Source organism: Marmota flaviventris, chromosome 3 (genome assembly GCF_047511675.1).
Source record: "Marmota flaviventris isolate mMarFla1 chromosome 3, mMarFla1.hap1, whole genome shotgun sequence".
In the NCBI taxonomy this organism is placed as follows: domain Eukaryota; kingdom Metazoa; phylum Chordata; class Mammalia; order Rodentia; family Sciuridae; genus Marmota; species Marmota flaviventris.
The window spans coordinates 10,830,419-10,847,870 of record NC_092500.1 but is presented as its reverse complement, the minus strand read 5'-3'; the positions used below and the strand labels follow the sequence as shown (position 1 = coordinate 10,847,870).

General features: G+C 55.6%; 1 protein-coding gene across 1 annotated transcript; it reads right to left on the bottom strand.

Moving 5' to 3' along the window:
* Window positions 1–1,769: 1,769 nt before the first annotated feature.
* Window positions 1,770–8,268, bottom strand: Sstr3 (somatostatin receptor 3). The gene is made up of 3 exons (XM_027936431.3): window positions 8,172–8,268; window positions 7,391–7,540; window positions 1,770–4,912 (listed from the first exon to the last, which is right to left on the bottom strand). The coding sequence occupies exon 3, from the start codon at window positions 4,875–4,877 to the stop codon at window positions 3,591–3,593; it is 1,287 nt and encodes a 428-aa protein (XP_027792232.2). The 5' UTR covers window positions 4,878–4,912; window positions 7,391–7,540; window positions 8,172–8,268; the 3' UTR covers window positions 1,770–3,590.
* Window positions 8,269–17,452: the final 9,184 nt, after the last annotated feature.

Genomic DNA, 17,452 nt, shown 5'->3' with positions numbered 1-17,452 from the left:
CAATGACAAGGAGTGCCTGAGGCCTTGGTGGCCTGTGGCCTTGCACAACTCCAGGAAGCCATGTGTGCTGCTGCCTGGGGTTCTGGCTTCATGAGAGTTTTCTTCTGAGTCAGGAGTCCCATACATTCCAGGCTGTCACCTACCCTTGGGTCAGTGGCCTCTATCACCCCTTCCAAGCAAGGAGGAACCCAAAGATCTGAGGGCCCTCGCCTCCCCTCCCACGGCTCCTGTGACTCCCAGATGCTCTCTGGCAATGCGGATGCCAACACGACAAGTTGTGGCCCAGAGCCTGGTGGACGTGGGCTGTTGCCTGGCAACCACTTCTGAGAGACAAGTTCAAGGTAAGGCCTTGAGTCTGACAACTTGGATGGCTAGAGAGGACGACTCAGATAGAGTGGGTGGTCCCTCCCTTCCCACTCAACCTCTCAGCCACAGACCCTCCCCTCATCCTGCAGCCCCTGGGCTCCCCTCCCCCATAGATTCTAGCCCAAATGCCAAATGGAGCCCCTTCAGTCTCCCCGACCATCCCCCTCCGCAGCCCCACACACCCATTTATTCAGTTGCCCCCATTATTCAGTTCTGCCCATGCAGAACTCCAAAGGAGGCTTAGCGGCACGGTGTGCGCAGCGCCCTCTGCAGGTGTGAAACGCAATGGTCCTGCTCGTGCATTGATTCCAGGTACAGGGAGAGCGCGCAGCAGAGAGACTAGGCCCGAGATGAAGGCGCATCAGGCGACGTCCTGCCCTGGGAGGGACAAGGCTGTCAGATACATGGGATAAGGACACCAACACACATGCGTGCCTGGGGCCACACATAGGCAGTGACACGGTATGGAGAAGTATGGAACTGAAGGGGCCAGAGGAGGGACCCGACAAGGTGGTCTGGATCCCACACGGTGCCCTGGCTCCCGGAGTCCTCCGCGCTCACTCCACGCAGGCCTGCCACAGGGAAGCCCCAAGACACGCTCACCTGAGATGTCCCGAGCACCTACTCGGCCCCGCACTGCGCTCACCAGACCTTCACCACCGCGCCCAGCGAGCGTTGGAGCCAATCGGCTTTCTTCTATGAGATTCGCTAATTGGAAAATAGGAAGAAATGGTACCTGCGGCCTTGGGATCAACATCTGTAAGGATGTGGCCCAGGCCTGGCATTTGCTAGGCCCCTTGAAGGACCTGAACTCTGGGAAGTCACACAAAAAGAAGCGGGTACATAGAGCACACTGTGTTCCCAGCTCACATGCACCCGGTGGATAAGCAGGGGTCCGTGATCAAGAGGAGGCCTGTCAACCTCAGCAGTGACCTGGGGGAGGGAGGGCACAGCTCCTTCATGGCCAGAGATGGCTGTCTCTGTGCCACCACTCTCTTGGAGACCTCCTGTACCCCAGCCAAGAGCTTGATGTACCAAATCCAGCAAGTTGTCCCTGTTTCTCAGCTAAGACACCAAGTTCAAGGAAGTAAGTGAGCATCCTCATGAAACTGGAAGGAGCTTGCAACGTGAAGTCATGTCATCCCATAAAGTAATAATGTGGGCACACACCTGTAATCCCAACAGCTCGGGGGCCTGAGACAGGAGGATTGCAAGTTCAAGGCCAGACTCTGCAACTTAGTGAGACAGTGTCTCAAAATAAAAACTAAAAGGGCTGGAGGTGTGGCTCAGTGGTGGAGCACCTCTGGGTTCAATCCCCAGTACAGAAAAAAATGTGGGCCCCCCCACACCCACACATTCACACCCATCTGAACACACAGCAGCCAGCAGGCCCAGGCCATCGCTCTTGTCATGTGTCACCGTCTTTATTGACAAGTGCTAGGGGCAGAAGTAGTAAAAGATGTCTTAACCAGTCCCCATCCCCATTGCTGACCTGCGCCAGGAGTTGGGGCGCAGAGTCAGCCAGGGAAGACCCTCAGATTCTCCTCAGGGGAACCCCAGACCAAGCCCCAGAGCTGGGTGTTTGACCTCCAACCGCCAGGAGGTCTGGGTGTGGGAACTTCCCTTCTCCTAGCCCTGCCTCCCTGACCCTTGACCTCTGGCCTCCTAATCCCCATTCTTCGTGGCCTAAGGTGTTCTTAGCCCAATACAGAGGCCACTTGCTAAAAGAGGAGGGGTGCAGGCCAGCCCTGGGGTGGGAGGTGCGCCCGCTTCATGATCCAAGGTGCCCCTGGCAGGAGCTCGGTAACCCACCCACTCACTTGTTTGTCTCTCCAGATCCCAGCAGGCAGCAAACTGGATGTCACCTCTGTTTCATGATGGGGAAACTGAGGCCCAGAGAGGTTAAGGCCAGTAAGGGTCCTGAGGTGAGCCAGAGACCAGGTCTCCACTCTCCTGGCTCCTGTGTTTTCCCTGAGGAGCGCCTGCCCTCTGTGGGGGCGAGGGGGGAGCTTAGTAGAAGGATCACCCTCCCCAGGGCCAGCCTCATGGTGGCCCTACAGGGTCAGCTCTGAGAGGGACCTGGACAGCGGCTGCTCCCTGTATTCCCCCCAGGAATACAGAAAACAGAGAGGCCGGCTCCCCCAGCCTGCAGAAGTTCTCCAACCTTCCCGCTGCCCCTGGGGGCCAGCTCCATTCCCAGGGCCTCGGTCCAGCCCAGAGGGGCCAAGGACGGCTCCAAGGTCCCAAAACAGACCTGTCCTCCTCCTTCTCTTCCTGTCCCTCCCCCTCTTCCTCTTCTCCCCTAACCTCCCCTGTGACCCTCCCAGCTCTGCTCCATAGAAACTCTGCCTTCCTGTGCCATCTGTGTAGGTCATGTCCGTCTTGTCTGTGAGGGGACACGGGTCAAAAGGAGGAGGACGGGCTGGTCCTGTAGGAGATGCCTGCAGCCCTCCGCGACCTGGGCAGCTCTGGAGCCCCTACAGTGAGCTGCCTGAAGTCAGTGGCTGACCTCAACAGGACCCCGCTAGGCTCTGGGTGGCCCAAGCTTGGAGTCCCTCTCCAAGAAAAGGAATATAAAATCACAAGGACAAGATTAGACCCGGGCCTCAAAAGGGCCCAGGCAGCAAGACACCCTGAAGCTGGACTTCCTGGAAAATCTGCCTCCTCTCCTCACGCTCGGCAGCAGGCGCGGTCCCGCGCTGACCACTTGGGCCACAAGGGCCTGGAGGTCACTGAGTTGGCAGCATGTGAGGCCAGAGATAAAGGGGGCCTCAAGGGCCAGGGAGAACTGACCTGGGGCCTGAGCAGTTCCACTTCCCCTCCCCCAGACTTTGACTTCTTCTGTTGGGGCTCCTGTCTGCTCCCCAGCATCTCCCACATCCCTGAGTGTGAGCCCAGAAAGTTCAGGCCTGGTTTGTCATCCCCAGGAGGCTCCATCTCTGAGGGAGAGGCGCAGAGCCCCCTAACCTGGGCCCCACTCAAGAAGGTCAGCCCAGTAGCCTCGCCCTCCAGACCCCTCAATCTAACAGTGCTCATCCAGGCTCAGTATTCCCACCCCTGAGTTACAGAGAAGGAAATAAGGTCCAGAGAGGGTGAGCGACCTGCCAGGGCCACCCAGCAGTGGGATCTCACTGCAGGCCTCTGAACGTCCCATGGCGGGCCTCTGAGACCTCAGACAGGATGCCCTCGGCTTGCCGCAGGCCCCGCCCTTCCTCCCAGGACCCTTACAGGTAGCTGATGTGTGGGGTACTGGACTTCTCCCCCGCCGAGGGCTCCTGGGGCAGGAACTGCTGCTCCTTGCTGGCGGCTCTGCCAGGCGGCTGCTCCTGCCTGCTGGTGGCGGGCTGCGCCACCTGGCTGACCCTGCCGTTCATCTCCTGGCCTTTCCTCCCTCCCCGCTCCTCCTCCTCCCCGCCCTCCTCTCCCTCCTCCTCTTCGTCCTCCTCCGTCTTCTCGGGGGCCGCGGGCTCCTGGCTTCGCACGCGGCGGGACGGCCGCAGCAGGACCCTGCGGAAGCCCTGCTTGAAGCGGTAGGAGAGGAAGCCGTAGAGGATGGGGTTGGCACAGCTGTTGGCATAGGGCAGCGCCACCACCAGGAAGTACAGGCCGAAGAAGGCGGGCTCCTCGGGCAGCGGGCACAGCACGTTGACGATGTTGAGCACGTAGAAGGGCATCCAGCAGAGGACGAAGAGCGCCACCACCGCCACCACCATGCGCGTGACCCTGCGCTCCGAGCGCCGCCGCCGCGGGCACGAGGGCGCCTGCAGCCGCGGGCACGAGGGCGCCCGCACCCTGCGCGCCGCCGAGCGCACCTTCACCACGATGAGCAGGTAGCACAGGCAGATGACCAGCAGCGGCCCGAAGAAGCCCAGCGCCGCCGTGTAGATGATGAAGCCCGCCCGCCAGGCGGCCGCCGGCTCGGGCCACTGCATGTGGCAGGTGCTCATGCCGCGCGGCACGCCCGAAAAGACCACCACGGGCAGCACCACCACGGCCGAGGCCACCCAGACGGCCGCGCTGACGGTGCGCGCCACGGGCGCTGTGCGCCAGCGGGCGGAGCGCGCGGGGTGCACCACGGCCAGGTAGCGGTCCACGCTCATGACCGTGAGGCAGAAGATGCTGGTGAACTGGTTGATGCCGTCCACCGCCATGACCAGGCGGCACATGAAGGAGCCAAAGGGCCAGTAGGACAGGGCGTTCTGGGCGGCCAGGAAGGGCAGCCCCAGCATGAAGAGCTCGTCGGCCAGCGCCAGGTTGAGGATGTAGACGCTGGTGACCGACGGGCTGGCCGTGTGCCGCAGGACCACGTAGATGACCAGCGAGTTGCCCAGCAGCCCCACCACGCACACCACCAGGTAGACCAGAGGGATCAAAACACCGCTGACGGCCAGCCCTGCAGGGCTAGCGCCCGAGGAGGCGTTGCCCGGAGTGACATCCAGGAGCCAGGACGAGGAGCTGTTCCCCGGGTCCGAGGTCGTGGGCACCAGTGAAGGATAGCCAGGGGTGTCCATAGCCAAGGGAAGCCGGGCAACGGTCAGCTAGTGGCCTGGAGAGGAGGACACTGCTCAGTCATGGCAGGGGATGGCGGGCTCTGTGCCGCCCCTCCCCCATTGTGGTGACCTTGGAGACCTCCCGTAGACGCACCCAGGGCCTGATGCACCTTCTCCTCGGTCACTCTGCCAGCCCAGCAGGATTGAACGGTGCTGTCCCGTTTCTCAGATGAGAAACTGAGAAAAGTGACTGTGCTCGGTCACGCGCCTGAATGGCGGTGGAACGTGAAATCCTCTCGTTTCATAAAATAATTCCTGCCCCCTCCACAGACGACACCCGGGTGCAATGCACTTACAGGTCTCTGTCCCCTCATCTGGAAAACACTCTTCACATCTCAAATCCTCAACCTGCAACCCGGGTCCCTGGATGAACCTCAGAGGATCCATGAATCTCCAAAACTCCAGGTGAAATCCACCATGCCCCAAGGATCCCAAGTTCAAGGCCAGCCTCAGCAATTTAGCCAGGCCCTGAGAAACTTAAGTGGGACCCTGTCTCAAAATATACAAAAGTGGGCTGGGGATGGGGCTCAGGGGTTAAGCGCCCCTAGGTTCAACCTCTGGTACCAGGGAAAAACGAATTGACCATGTCTGGGTCTTTTTCTGGAAGATTCCTGACATCAAATGAAGTGAAGAGCTAGATTCTGAGGTGCCCCTCCCTTGGGAGGGGACTGTGCATGGCATGGGTGCCCGAGTGCCCTTCTCCTCCAGGCCGACTGGGAAAGGAAGGCCCTACAGCACGTGTGGTGGTGCTGGACAGAAGCACCTCCCCAGCTGCAGGCAGGGGCACAGGACCTCCCAGGTGGGTCTGGAAGCGCGGGCAGGAGGGCACCCCCTGCACCGCAGGCACCCGCCATCCCCGGGCCCAGGCAGCCTCTGTCTTGCCTAAGCAGCCCAGGCTCCCCCAGGCTTCCCGGGCAGACTGTGGTCTCCCTAGCGTGGAGACCCCCATCTGGCTTTGTCCCCTGCCTGTCACTTCACACAGCAGCCACTCCCTCTGAGTCAGTCAGAGGGACCTGGAGCACGGTCCTCAGCGTGAAGAACTGGCACTGCTGGGAATGGCACTGCAGGTCCCTGGGGAGGGGACTCGGCCTTGGCAGCCTCCGCAGCACTTCCGGCTCCAGGGAGGCCTGGCCAAGGCTGAGCGCTTGACTGTCTCTGGCCTGACTCTCCCCTGCGCCCCTCCTTCCTAGTGACGGCCCTGGCTGTCTCTGGTTCCCCTGCAGAAACCCTGAAGGGGAGGACATCCCTCAGCCACCACCCCTCCTCCCGCTCCTGCAGCTGACCGGCACCAGGCCTGAAGTCCCTCCCGTGGGCCTGGTGCCTGCATGGCCCCACTGGAAGGTGCACAGCTCCTGGGACGGGGAGGTCCCTACCCCCCAGCCACCGCCTCGGGGCGGGTGAGCATGGAGCCGGCTCCTGGTGCCAGCTGGGCATCGGGCATCAGGATGGCTAAGGACCCCTGAGCCGCGTCTCCTCCCACTTCAGCCGAGGCTGCCTGAGCTCCCGGCACCCTCCCGGCTCCAGAAGTGGGGGAGCCCCCAGCCTGTCCTCAGCCCGCCCCCACCCCAGGCTCTCATGGGCTCTCCTGAGCCAGGGAATCTGGACGTGGGCTACAGGGCGCTCGGTGCCACCAGCTGTGCACCCCTGAATCCAACTGTGCCACCCTCCAGGCAAAGCTGGTGCCTGTAGTGTCACAAGGACAGAGAGGGACAAGCGAATGAGAGGGAGGGAGGGAGGAAGGCGAGGCCCCAGGCACAGCTAAGAAAAGGCACATCCAGGAAGACCCCCGTGACCACCCGGCCTCCATTTCACAGGCTCGCAGACTAAGGCCAGGTCAGGAGGGGGGCGCCGCCCCAGGGCCGCGGCTGGCCAGCTCCCTGGCCTCTGCAGAGCTCTCCGGCCTACTCCTGGGCTGTTAGACTCCCAGGACAGAGCCCGGGGACTGGGACTCGTGGATCTTTAAGCTCGAGTCCTTGAATCAGAGAACGCTGAATCCCAAAGGCCAGCAGCAGCCAGGGAACGGTGGCATCTAGAACCTTAAAGTCCTGCTTCCTGGGCCTGAGGGAGGGGAGTGCCCTACGTCACCGTCCACCTCGCCCATCCACTGCTGGTGGCAGAGCCTCTGTACAGAGGACCCACTGCGGCCAATCACAGCCCAGGGCTGCAGGAGGCAGGGAGCACCAGGCTCCCCAGAGGGGCAGGAAGCCGGGCAGGCCTAATTTCCAGATGCCCTCAGGGGAAGCCGGGGGGTGAGGGGAGCTCTGAGTCCAGCGCCCTGCAGCCCCGCACACATGCGAACCCACATGCGCCAACGCGCCAGGCAGACCTCCTCACCCCAGGGATGAAGCAGCCCCTCCCGGCCCCGGCCTCCCTGAGACTCCCTGCCTCCTCCCGGCCTCCACCCACCCTCTCTGTCCAGGTTTCCCAGGCACCACAAGCCGGGAAATGACAGCTTTCCACGTGGGGAGCCAGACCTGCAATTTCTGTGCCGTCTTTTCTGGAAGGAGTGGAATCCTGGGCGTGATCAGCTCATTTTGGGGAGGGAAGGACTCTTCCTCGCTGTCTGGTTTATCTTTGGCACAAGCTCGGCTGAAAGCCGGGGGCGGACTCCTCAGAAGGCTGTTCTGGAGAGGAGAGAGGCAAGAGAGAGTGAGTAGCTGCTCCCAGCCCTACAGTAATCCAGGACAGCCCCTCGGGGAGGCCAGACACCCTGTCCCTCTCATTCCCTTGTCCCTCCGCCCCGGACCCCTCTGGGTACATCACCCAGCACTCAGTAGACGCTAACAGAAGCAACAGAGCTCAAACTGCAACACTGTTCCTGGGCAGAGGCCTGGAGCTCGCAGCAGGGAATGCCCAGGAAGCCCAGGAGGCAGGAGGGAGGAGGAAGCAGAGGGTCAGAGAGGTTAAGTAACCAGGAGAAGGTCACCCAGCTGGTGAGTAGGAACCCAGGATTCAAGCCCAGTTCTTTCTGTTCCTTAATCATCAGTACCTCCTGGCCATGCTGGCCTCTCTAGAGGCAGCCCTGGCAGAAGCCGGCCGAACGCCCCTGCTGTTTCTGCCTCTGCACCCCAGGCCTTCCTCCAGAGGCCTGGGTCATCTAATGGGTATTGACTGATTTCCATCCTCAGCTTGGGGTCTGACCTCCATTGGAGCACACCCCACAAGCCCTGCCAAATTGCTGTGTGACCTTGGACGAGTCATTTCTCCTCTCTGAACCTCATTTATGCCCATTAAAGGGAAGACACATGTACCCACCTCCCAGGGTTGGTGAAGAGATTAAACAGGAGTGAACCAGGCATTGTGCCTGGCACAGAGGAGCTCGGGAGAGCTGCCCCCCAAGCCCAGGATATGGAGTAACAGGATGCATCTGGCCTCGTCCAGCTCCGACATTCTGCTGCTCCTAGACCCGAAGATTCTGGAATCACGACACAAGATTCTGAGCCTCCCACCCAGAGGTCACGGAGGCCCTCCCGCCTTGCTCAGTGGGACACTCCACCCTCTGCCAGCCCCCGTGGGCCTTCCCAGCTCATCCTGGGCAGCCATGGGCCAGGCATCCCACCCAGGACCACCCAGCCCACCTCCTTACCTGCCCAGGGGCAGAGGCCTCCCCTCCTGGCCGCCAGGCTGCTCATCATCCTGCCGCCCCCTCCCAGAGCACCCCCAGCTGGGGTCCCTACAGGTGCCCACTTCTAGGCTGCTGGCGGGCTTGGGCCCCCTCCTAGGCCCACAGCCACATCTGTCCCCTGAGCCTCTCCCATCTGACTCCAGCCTGACTCCCCACCTGCGTCGGAGCGTCGCCCCCACCTCCGGGACGCAGGGGGGGTGGGCAGGGGGGCAGAGCTGGGGGGGCAGAGAGGAGAGGGGACCGGAGAAGCCAATGGAAAAGGAGGAAGAGGGGGACCGCGGGGGTGGGGAGGGGGGAGAGAGTGGGGGAAAGAAAGAGAGAGAGAGGGAGGGAGGGAGGGAGGGAGGGAGGGAGAGGGGGAGAGGGGACCTGGTGGGCGGAAAGCGGATCGCGGAGTGAGGGGAGAGGAGGTGCGTGACAGGGAAAGCGAAGCAGGAGGAAGGACGGAGCAGCTGCGGAGAGAGGCAGGGACAGAGCCAGGAGGGAGGGGGGAGGACGAGGGGGTGGCAGGCAGAGTGGCAGGGAAGGACGGTGCCACAGATGTGACACGGGGAGCGGGCGCGGGCGGGGCGGCGGGGGGGGGGGTTACCCGGGAGACTCGGCCACCCACGCGGAGCCGCAGAGGGGCAGGTGTCCAGGGAGGTCCGCGGCCAGCGGGCAGGACGCCCCCCGCCGACGACGGCTGCGTCCCAGCTGAGACCCGGGGGGCCCTGCGCGCCGCGGAGAGGAGGGCGGGTGCCCGCGGAGGCGTCCTGTCCGCAGTTGCGTCCCGCCGTCGCGTGGCCGCAGGGCGGCGGGTCCTCACCCCGGGCCCCGGGAAGCGGGAGAGACCCCCGCAAAGCGAGAGGCGGAGGCACAGGTCGGAACGGTGCGGAGCCAGGCGGAGGCCAAGCAGAGGCGTCCTGCGGCGAGAACAGAGGTTGCCCCTGGTTTGGATTTGACAAAATTAAAGATGTAATAGCGAGAATCGAGGACAGCTTTTTAATATGAATCTACTGAGGAACGGGGCTCTTCGGGGCTGATATTTTGCTTAATTGGAGACGAAATTAGTATTCCCTGCCACCAGGTGGGTGGCCAGCGGCCAGCGGCAAAACCCACTCCTGACTCAGGAGAGGGAGGGGAGGAAAAGTCAGAGAAGACAGGGAAGCCCGAAGCAGAGTCTCTGTCGGGCACCTACTATGTGCCAGGTTCCAACCAGGCCCCTCGCTGGAGTGGACCATTCTTTGGGGCCAGGAACTGGGAACTGAATTCTTGCAGGGGCAGCACACAGTAGGCCCAGGGGACGGTCCCACTGGGACTCCTGGATCCCACTCTGAACACTGTCCCTCCAATTTGCCCTGTGCACGACCCTTCCTCCAGGCCAAGGTCATGAGGCATAGGTGACTCTGAGCCTGTCCCCAGGGTTGGGGGGCTTCCGCGGCACTGTCCCTCCTCCTCCTCCTCCACTGTGGCCTTCCTGAGGTGTCTCACTGTGGACCACCAGGCCCTGTGGCCAGCCCAGCCTCCTTCCTGCTGGCCTGTGCCTGCCCTGGGCTCCCGCCACCTCCTGGGACTCACACTGGGAGCCAGGCAGGGGACAAGCAGGCAAGGCCGTGGTCCCACCGGTGTGGATCTGGAAAGGAAACACAGGAAGGAGACGGGGACGGACCGTTGAGGACCAAAGAGTGAGGATGGCCTCTCCAAGGACAGCAGCGACTGTCCTGGGAGGCGACCCCGACCGCGTGGACTGTGGTCATCTCAGTCTTGGGAGCCTCCTGGGGGAGCAGAGTTCTGAGACCTGGTTGACATTTCTAGAAGGTTTGCTGTCCAGCTGCTCTGGGAGCCGTGTCTGGGGCAGGGCAGAGGCAGGGAGACCGGTCAGAAGGCCAAGGAGGGGTGCCCAGGCTGTGTCCCCACTCAGGAGTCGGTCCCCACCCAGCCTGTCCCCACACATGAGACGGTGGTCACCAGGTGCCAGGATGAGGTACTTCCTCCCCTGGACGTCCCAGCAGTGACTAGCTGGGCCCAACCCAACCCAGGAGACTCGGCTCAGGCAGCCACATCTGCCCTCAGCACTGGGCGGTGAGGTCCCAGAGCGCCAGCCTCCAGGGTAAAGCCTCCTCCATCCCTCTGCTCTCCCGGCATAGCCCGTGCTGGAGCTGACCCGAGATCAGGTGGAGGGCTCAACTACTGATCCCGAGGTCTGTCCTCTGAAATAAGAGATGAAAAAATGTCCTCCCAGCTCAGCCCAGGGGCTCCCTGAAGTCCCCATCAAGAGTGTCCTCAGTTCATCAGCCCTTGCCACAGTCTGGCTGGGCACAAATGCTGCAGTCTGGCTGGGCACACAATCACGAGCCACCACACAGCTTGTAGATTCAAACAGCAACTCTTTATTCCCGAACTCACACCAGCCGTCTACAAACACGTTCTGGGGAAATCCACGTTCTCTGCCCAAATCCACGTTCTCTCCCAAATCCCCCTCCACTGGGCTTCTATCTCCAAAATATACTGTCTGAATCCCGTGAGAACTCAAGGGGAACTCAGGCAGCAGGATACACCCTATTCCCAGCAGGAATAATCTTAAACCTTAAACCTGGAACCTAAACTGGGAACACCCTAAACACGATTATCTTAAAACCAGGAACACCCTAATCTGCCTTGGTCCTTGAGCAAGGTCACCTACATTCAATGTCGCTGCAACATGTCAGCAACATGGGGTACGCTGGCAAGGAAATTGTCATACCTACTTGGCTAATGGCTCCCAGCATCTCCCCCCTTCTGATTAATTAAACAACAAGCAATGTGGCTTAAGGACCGTGCCTGGTAGGTTGTCCAATTCAACATATGGTTCTTACCCGTCATCGGAAAACTGACCTTTAGGCGTCAGCCTCCTGTCTTAGGTTGATACCACTGCAATTGAATCATACCCGTCACTGACTACCGGTCCAGCATACAGCCATACTTGTGGATAGGTCTATGCACCAGTGGGGGGGTGAGGTTCTTTGCCTCACCTCTGTTGGCCCCCAAATTTGGCCTTGGTGCCAGTGGGGGAGTGAGGTTAATGTGGCTTATGGACCGTGCCTGGTAGGTTGTCCAATTCAACATATGGTTCTTACCCGTCATCGGAAAACTGACCTTTAGGCGTCAGCCTCCTGTCTTAGGTTGATACCACAGCAATTGGATCATACCCGTCACTGACTACCAGTCCAGCATAAGCCATTGGCCCCCAAATTTTAGACCATCACTAGCAGAAGGGAGGAGGATACAGAAATGCCACGACACCAAGCCAATTGACGGCTCCTTGGGAAAAATTGCATCACTGGTGACACCATCAGCAAAGATATGTCAGCACTACCACAATTAACATGGGGTGCGCTGGCAAGGAAATAAAAATTGCATCACTAGTGACACCATCAGCAAAGATATGCCAGCATTACCACAATTCGCTGCACCAAACGATAGTTACATAGTCCAGGCAAGTTCTGCAAGCAGTTCAAAGCAGAGGAATCTATCAATATGTCCATTTCCTCCCAAAGTAAGTTTCCTCCCAAAGTAAGTTGACTCTTTGATTGAGCATTACTTGTTGAGTTCTTCACCGGCACTGGGATGGAGATAGGAATTCTGGCAATGATGCTAAAGAGACATTATCCTGAAAAGAATTATTAAATATAATGAAAAGGAAAGGTGAAAGTAAACAAACAGATCTGTTAACCTACTTTAAAAACAATCCTTAACAGCCTTTTACCTAATTTAAACTAGTAAACAAACAGATCTGTTAACCACCTTTAAAAACAATCCTTAACAGCTGTTTACCTAATTTAAATTAAACCATTTAAATCACGTGAATAAAAATAATAATAATAATTCGGATCCATTTTTTCATGAGCGCTCCTCATATAAGAAATATGGACATACACACATACAGACATACAACACAAAACACAAGAGTGTACACAAACGTACAACACATAAGAAAATAGTAAAGGCCTTGTAGCTTTACCTGGGTGAAATCTCCATTGCAATGTTTAAAAACTCCACAGTCAAAATATAAAACTGATCAGAAAAACATTAACCTAGGTTTGTATGAGCTCAAAAAATAAAAATAGAACCTTATGATGTGGAAAAATGCAATAATAAAATAGCTATTGAAAAAAGCATCCTGGTTAATCACTGTCGCAGATGTAAGAATGGCCAAGCTGGAGTTCTGGATATCAGCTGTTATGGATTTGAGTCAAATCATCTTCTTTTCGATCTGTAGAAATTGTTTTAGTTAATCTCTCTGGAATCCAAATGGGCTGCTATTCTCCCTGTGGAAAAACACAAACAGACCCCCGACTCCAGACAATCACTGGGTCAGGACCTTTCCATTGTCCTGTTAGAATATCTTTCCAAAGTACTTTAGCCTTATGTACATTTTTTGGATACATATGCCTTTCCGCAGCACTAAGTCCTGATGAATCTAAATTTTAAAAAGTTTAGGGTAAAAAGGGTTATTTTAAGTTTATCTTTGGGGGATATATACCCCTTTCCAATTCCCTCTTTTTGCTTTAATAAGTATATGTCTGTATCTAATAGTTGTCTTAGCTTCTTGCATTTTCTATCTGAAATACCTTTACTTGACATTTTCAACCATTTTTTCTTATTTCTATCTTCTAGTTTTTTTTTTTTCCTAAGGTTTGTATATTTACCCTTAGTTGCTTATTTTCCTCCTAGTTTTTTTTTTTCTTCCTATTTTGTGGGTTTAAAATTTTTGTCTTCCTACATTTTTTTATCTTTCTACATCTTTTCTATCTTTTTTTTACCTTTCTGTACTTCTGTCTTTAAAGTTTTTCACTTTAAATTTTTAATCTTCTTTATCTAAATATCTTTTATCCTATTATCTTCCCATTTTTTTAAGTAATGCCTTTAAGATTAACTAGGCTTCGAATGATGCAATAAAGCAATCTTTTTTCCGCCATGAAGGTATCTCGACCACCTTCAATTTAACCTTTTAAAGCCTTTTAATTTTCATCTATACTGTACTTTTAAATGTACTTTTTCACCACCTACAGCTTCACTCTTTTAAACGAGGCTTAGATTTTGTTTAAATCTCTTTAATGTTAGTTTACATGGCTGCCCTTCAACCAAAGGCTTTTTTTTAAACTCCATTGAGAAGCTTTGTCTCAATCTGCCATGTACAAATATCTTTTTCTTCTTTCTTCCTTTCTCAAGCTTTTAAAGTAAGTCAGTTTCCTCAAAATCTTTTTAAATGGCATTTTACAACTTTTACTTTACCACACAGAGATTATCTCATCTAGAAACATTTCTTTTTCCTTTAACCTTTTATATTAAAATATATTTCCACATCTTGAATCTTTTTCTCTCTTTTTTAACCATTAACCCTTTTTATAAATTCACATTTTGAAACAACTCTTATAAAATTTCTGATTTAGACAAATTACTCCACTTTAATAAGATGAAAGACTTTCATGTTTTTTATGATACTATGATACTATAATTGAAACCCAACTGAAAATTTTTCTACTCTTTGTATATAAATTACACCTGATAGAATCTGAACTCTTAGTAACCTTGTTTCAGCAAAGACACAGACCAAAGCAATATTAAACCTTTTTCCATTTACCAATTTATGAAAACACACATAATGTTTAAATATATTACCTTATGGAACTTAATAAGTAAAGAGTACTTGATCTTATATTTAGTGGTTGATATTTTAACACTTTAGCTTTGTAAATTAATCAGATGTCTGTAAAAACCAAGATCTTAGACAAATGTAGTAAACAGAACTAGCCATCTCTTTCTTGAAGAAAAATCCTTCTACAGGATACCATGATGGTCCCATTGATATACTTAATAACTCATCTTTAAAAAGCCATGGGCTACATTTTTGTATTGTATCAACATATGCCCTAATTGTTCTTGGTCTCACTGGGGTGCCTCCTTCCTCTAACAATTTCTCTTGCTCGGAGGCGAACAACTTCAAACCTTGAGTCAACCATTTTCCCCAGTTTGCCTGAGAAAGTTCTAGGAACAGGCAACTTGAAATAAAAACAAAATAAATCAAAACAATAACACATTGTTTTTTGAATTGGTCACCCATTCTTTCGCTCTTCCTCAGGGGCGAGCAATTTCACTTACCTCCAAGCTTCAGAAGTTCCCCGTACGAGCCGCCAAATGCCACAGTCTGGCTGGGCACAAATGCTGCAGTCTGGCTGGGCACACAATCACGAGCCACCACACAGCTTGTAGATTCAAACAGCAACTCTTTATTCCCGAACTCACACCAGCCGTCTACAAACACGTTCTGGGGAAATCCACGTTCTCTGCCCAAATCCACGTTCTCTCCCAAATCCCCCTCCACTGGGCTTCTATCTCCAAAATATACTGTCTGAATCCCGTGAGAACTCAAGGGGAACTCAGGCAGCAGGATACGCCCTATTCCCAGCAGGAATAATCTTAAACCTTAAACCTGGAACCTAAACTGGGAACACCCTAAACACGATTATCTTAAAACCAGGAACACCCTAATCTGCCTTGGTCCTTGAGCAAGGTCACCTACATTCAATGTCGCTGCAACATGTCAGCAACATGGGGTACGCTGGCAAGGAAATTGTCATACCTACTTGGCTAATGGCTCCCAGCAAGCCCTGTCAGCTCTCTAGGGTGGAATCTCAGCTTTGCCATTTGACTTGGCTGTGTGGCCTCAGATATGCGACTTAACCTCTCTGAGCCTAGTCCTCATCTTCAACACCTATTCATCGGGTTGCCATGACGATGGAATGAGTCAATCCCTTCCTTCACACTGTAGTGGTTCCCAGCAGAGACAGAAAAGGCACCACTTAACTCCTGCTGGTAGGGTACATGGGCTGGGGCACTGGGTAGGGGAGCCTGAGCCCCAGCTCTGTCCCCATCAAGCCACGTGACTGTGAAACCCCTCTTGGAACTTCAGCAGGATGCGCCTGCCTCATGGTCTGAACCTCGCAACCTGGCCCCGGGTTTCTGGAGAGGGATGAACGGAGGGAACGCTTGCCCCTGACCCAGTGCTTGGCCTTGAACTCTCTCTGGCCTCCGTGGCCTCCTCTGGCCCAGCCTCCCTCTGGGCAAAGCCGTTGGAAACACCAGCACCTGCCTCCCGAACGACGCCTGTTTATCAATTTTTTTTTTTTAACTAAAGGCCATGAAAAGCAACAGGGGGCCTGGACCTTCCCTTTCCCTGGCAGCGGGGCACAGAGGCCCTGGGCGAGCGCCTTCCCTAGCAGGGCCGGGAGTGGAGGTCCAGCGACGGGGCAGCCGGTGCCAACCTGCTCTTCCTGGTCCACAGGGCAGCGGGGCCTGCGAGCTCCTTGGGGTCCTGCTCTGCATGGGGTGGGGGCTCCCTAGGGGCTTGCCAAGACAATGCGCGAACTTCCCGCTCATCAGTTTGATTCCCAGGTCAGGCTGGAGAGAAGGAGGAGGAAACAGTGTAGCCACCGCTGTCCACCATTGCTGCTCCTGGGCAGCAGTGCCCTCCCACTGTCCAGTCTCCCCCCTCTCCTCTGGGCTTCCTTTTTTTATTTCTCCAGAACACAATTATTTTTTATTTGCTTTCATTTTATCAAAGCATTGTTTGCAAGTAAATTCTAGAAACCCAGTTGTGCTAAAAATGCTGGCAGTAGTAAAAACCAGCCGGGCTCGTGTGGCCGGGGCCTGCCCTGCTTGCCCGGGCTCTCCCCTGTCACCCCGCTTGCTCAACCTTGTGTCTGTTTCCCTGTCTCTCATTCCCCAGCTCTGACTTCCTGTTTTGGTGGACCAGGGCTTTAGTCCCCCCGCCCAGGCACAATTTTACATTAAATGCCTGTCCGGCGTCCCCATGATTAATGCAATGTAAATATTATTTCGTGTTCAATGGGGAGTTAGTGATCACCTCATTTTTTCCATTTACTCAGCTTAAAAAAAAAATTCTTGGTCTTTGTTCCCACACTCGGGTACAGGTTCACAAAAACCTCACAGTGGAGTTTCCAGAGCCCAAGGGCAGAGAGAGTGTGTTCTTAGAGACCTTTGATTGTCCCTCCTCTGGACCAGCTGTCCCTTGGGCCAGCACGTGTGACAGCTGGGGCTGGAAAAGAAGAGGGACACTTTGTATCCCAGCAGGGAGCCCTTCACCTCTTCCCCACGCACATCCACATCCGGGTTCCTAGACTCCAGGTCTTCCCCGCTGGAGACCGACTGTCACGTGGATGGCACCCAGGCCCCAGTGACTTCCCCAGGAGGCATCTGGGTTTGAAGATGGCCCCCTCTGCACGCCCCACGGCCTAGTTGGGGACAGAATTCCAGGCTGAGAACCGCTGTGGCTCGACTGGTGGCCGACACCTGTGGGTACCTCCAGCTTGTTCCCAGCCCTTGTGTGTAACTTTTGGCACCTGTTTTCTATATTCTGGAAGCTTCTAGAACTTTCGCTGTATCCCAGAATTTCTGAGATTCCCTAATAAAGGCGCTTTGTTGGGGTGCTTTTCATCTGTTGTTTGGGGCACAAAGGGGACTGTTCCAATGTGGAGATCTGCGTTCCTCAATCCTGGGGAGACTTTCCGAGTTGTTTCCTCCCAGAACCCCTGTCGTCGGGCCACCTGTGCTCAGCTGTGCCCTGTCAGGGCCCTCTGCTGTGGCGTCCTGGGCTCTATGGAGACCACATGCCTCCTTCTCTCTCCGAGGACAGCAGTGACGGTTTCTTCAGGGTCCCCTCTCCTTCCGTGTTGCTTGGTCACGGGAGAGACCCCCTGAGTTGGTCGCCCTTCACCCCTGTTCCTGTTCAGAGCCAGGCGTCACGGCTCCGGCTGGGGCTCAGGAGCACAGTGGGACAGCTGGGTCTGTGTCAAGGACGCCAGAAGCCAGCACCTGGAAGACCTTCCTGTGGGTGCCCAGGTCCCCAGTTTCCGTCTGGGCCGAGTGTGCT

Bases quoted from the DNA above. Each gene is read 5' to 3' on its own strand.
- Sstr3 (XM_027936431.3), bottom strand. From the start codon at position 4,877: ATGGACACCCCTGGCTATCCTTCACTGGTGCCCACGACCTCGGACCCG.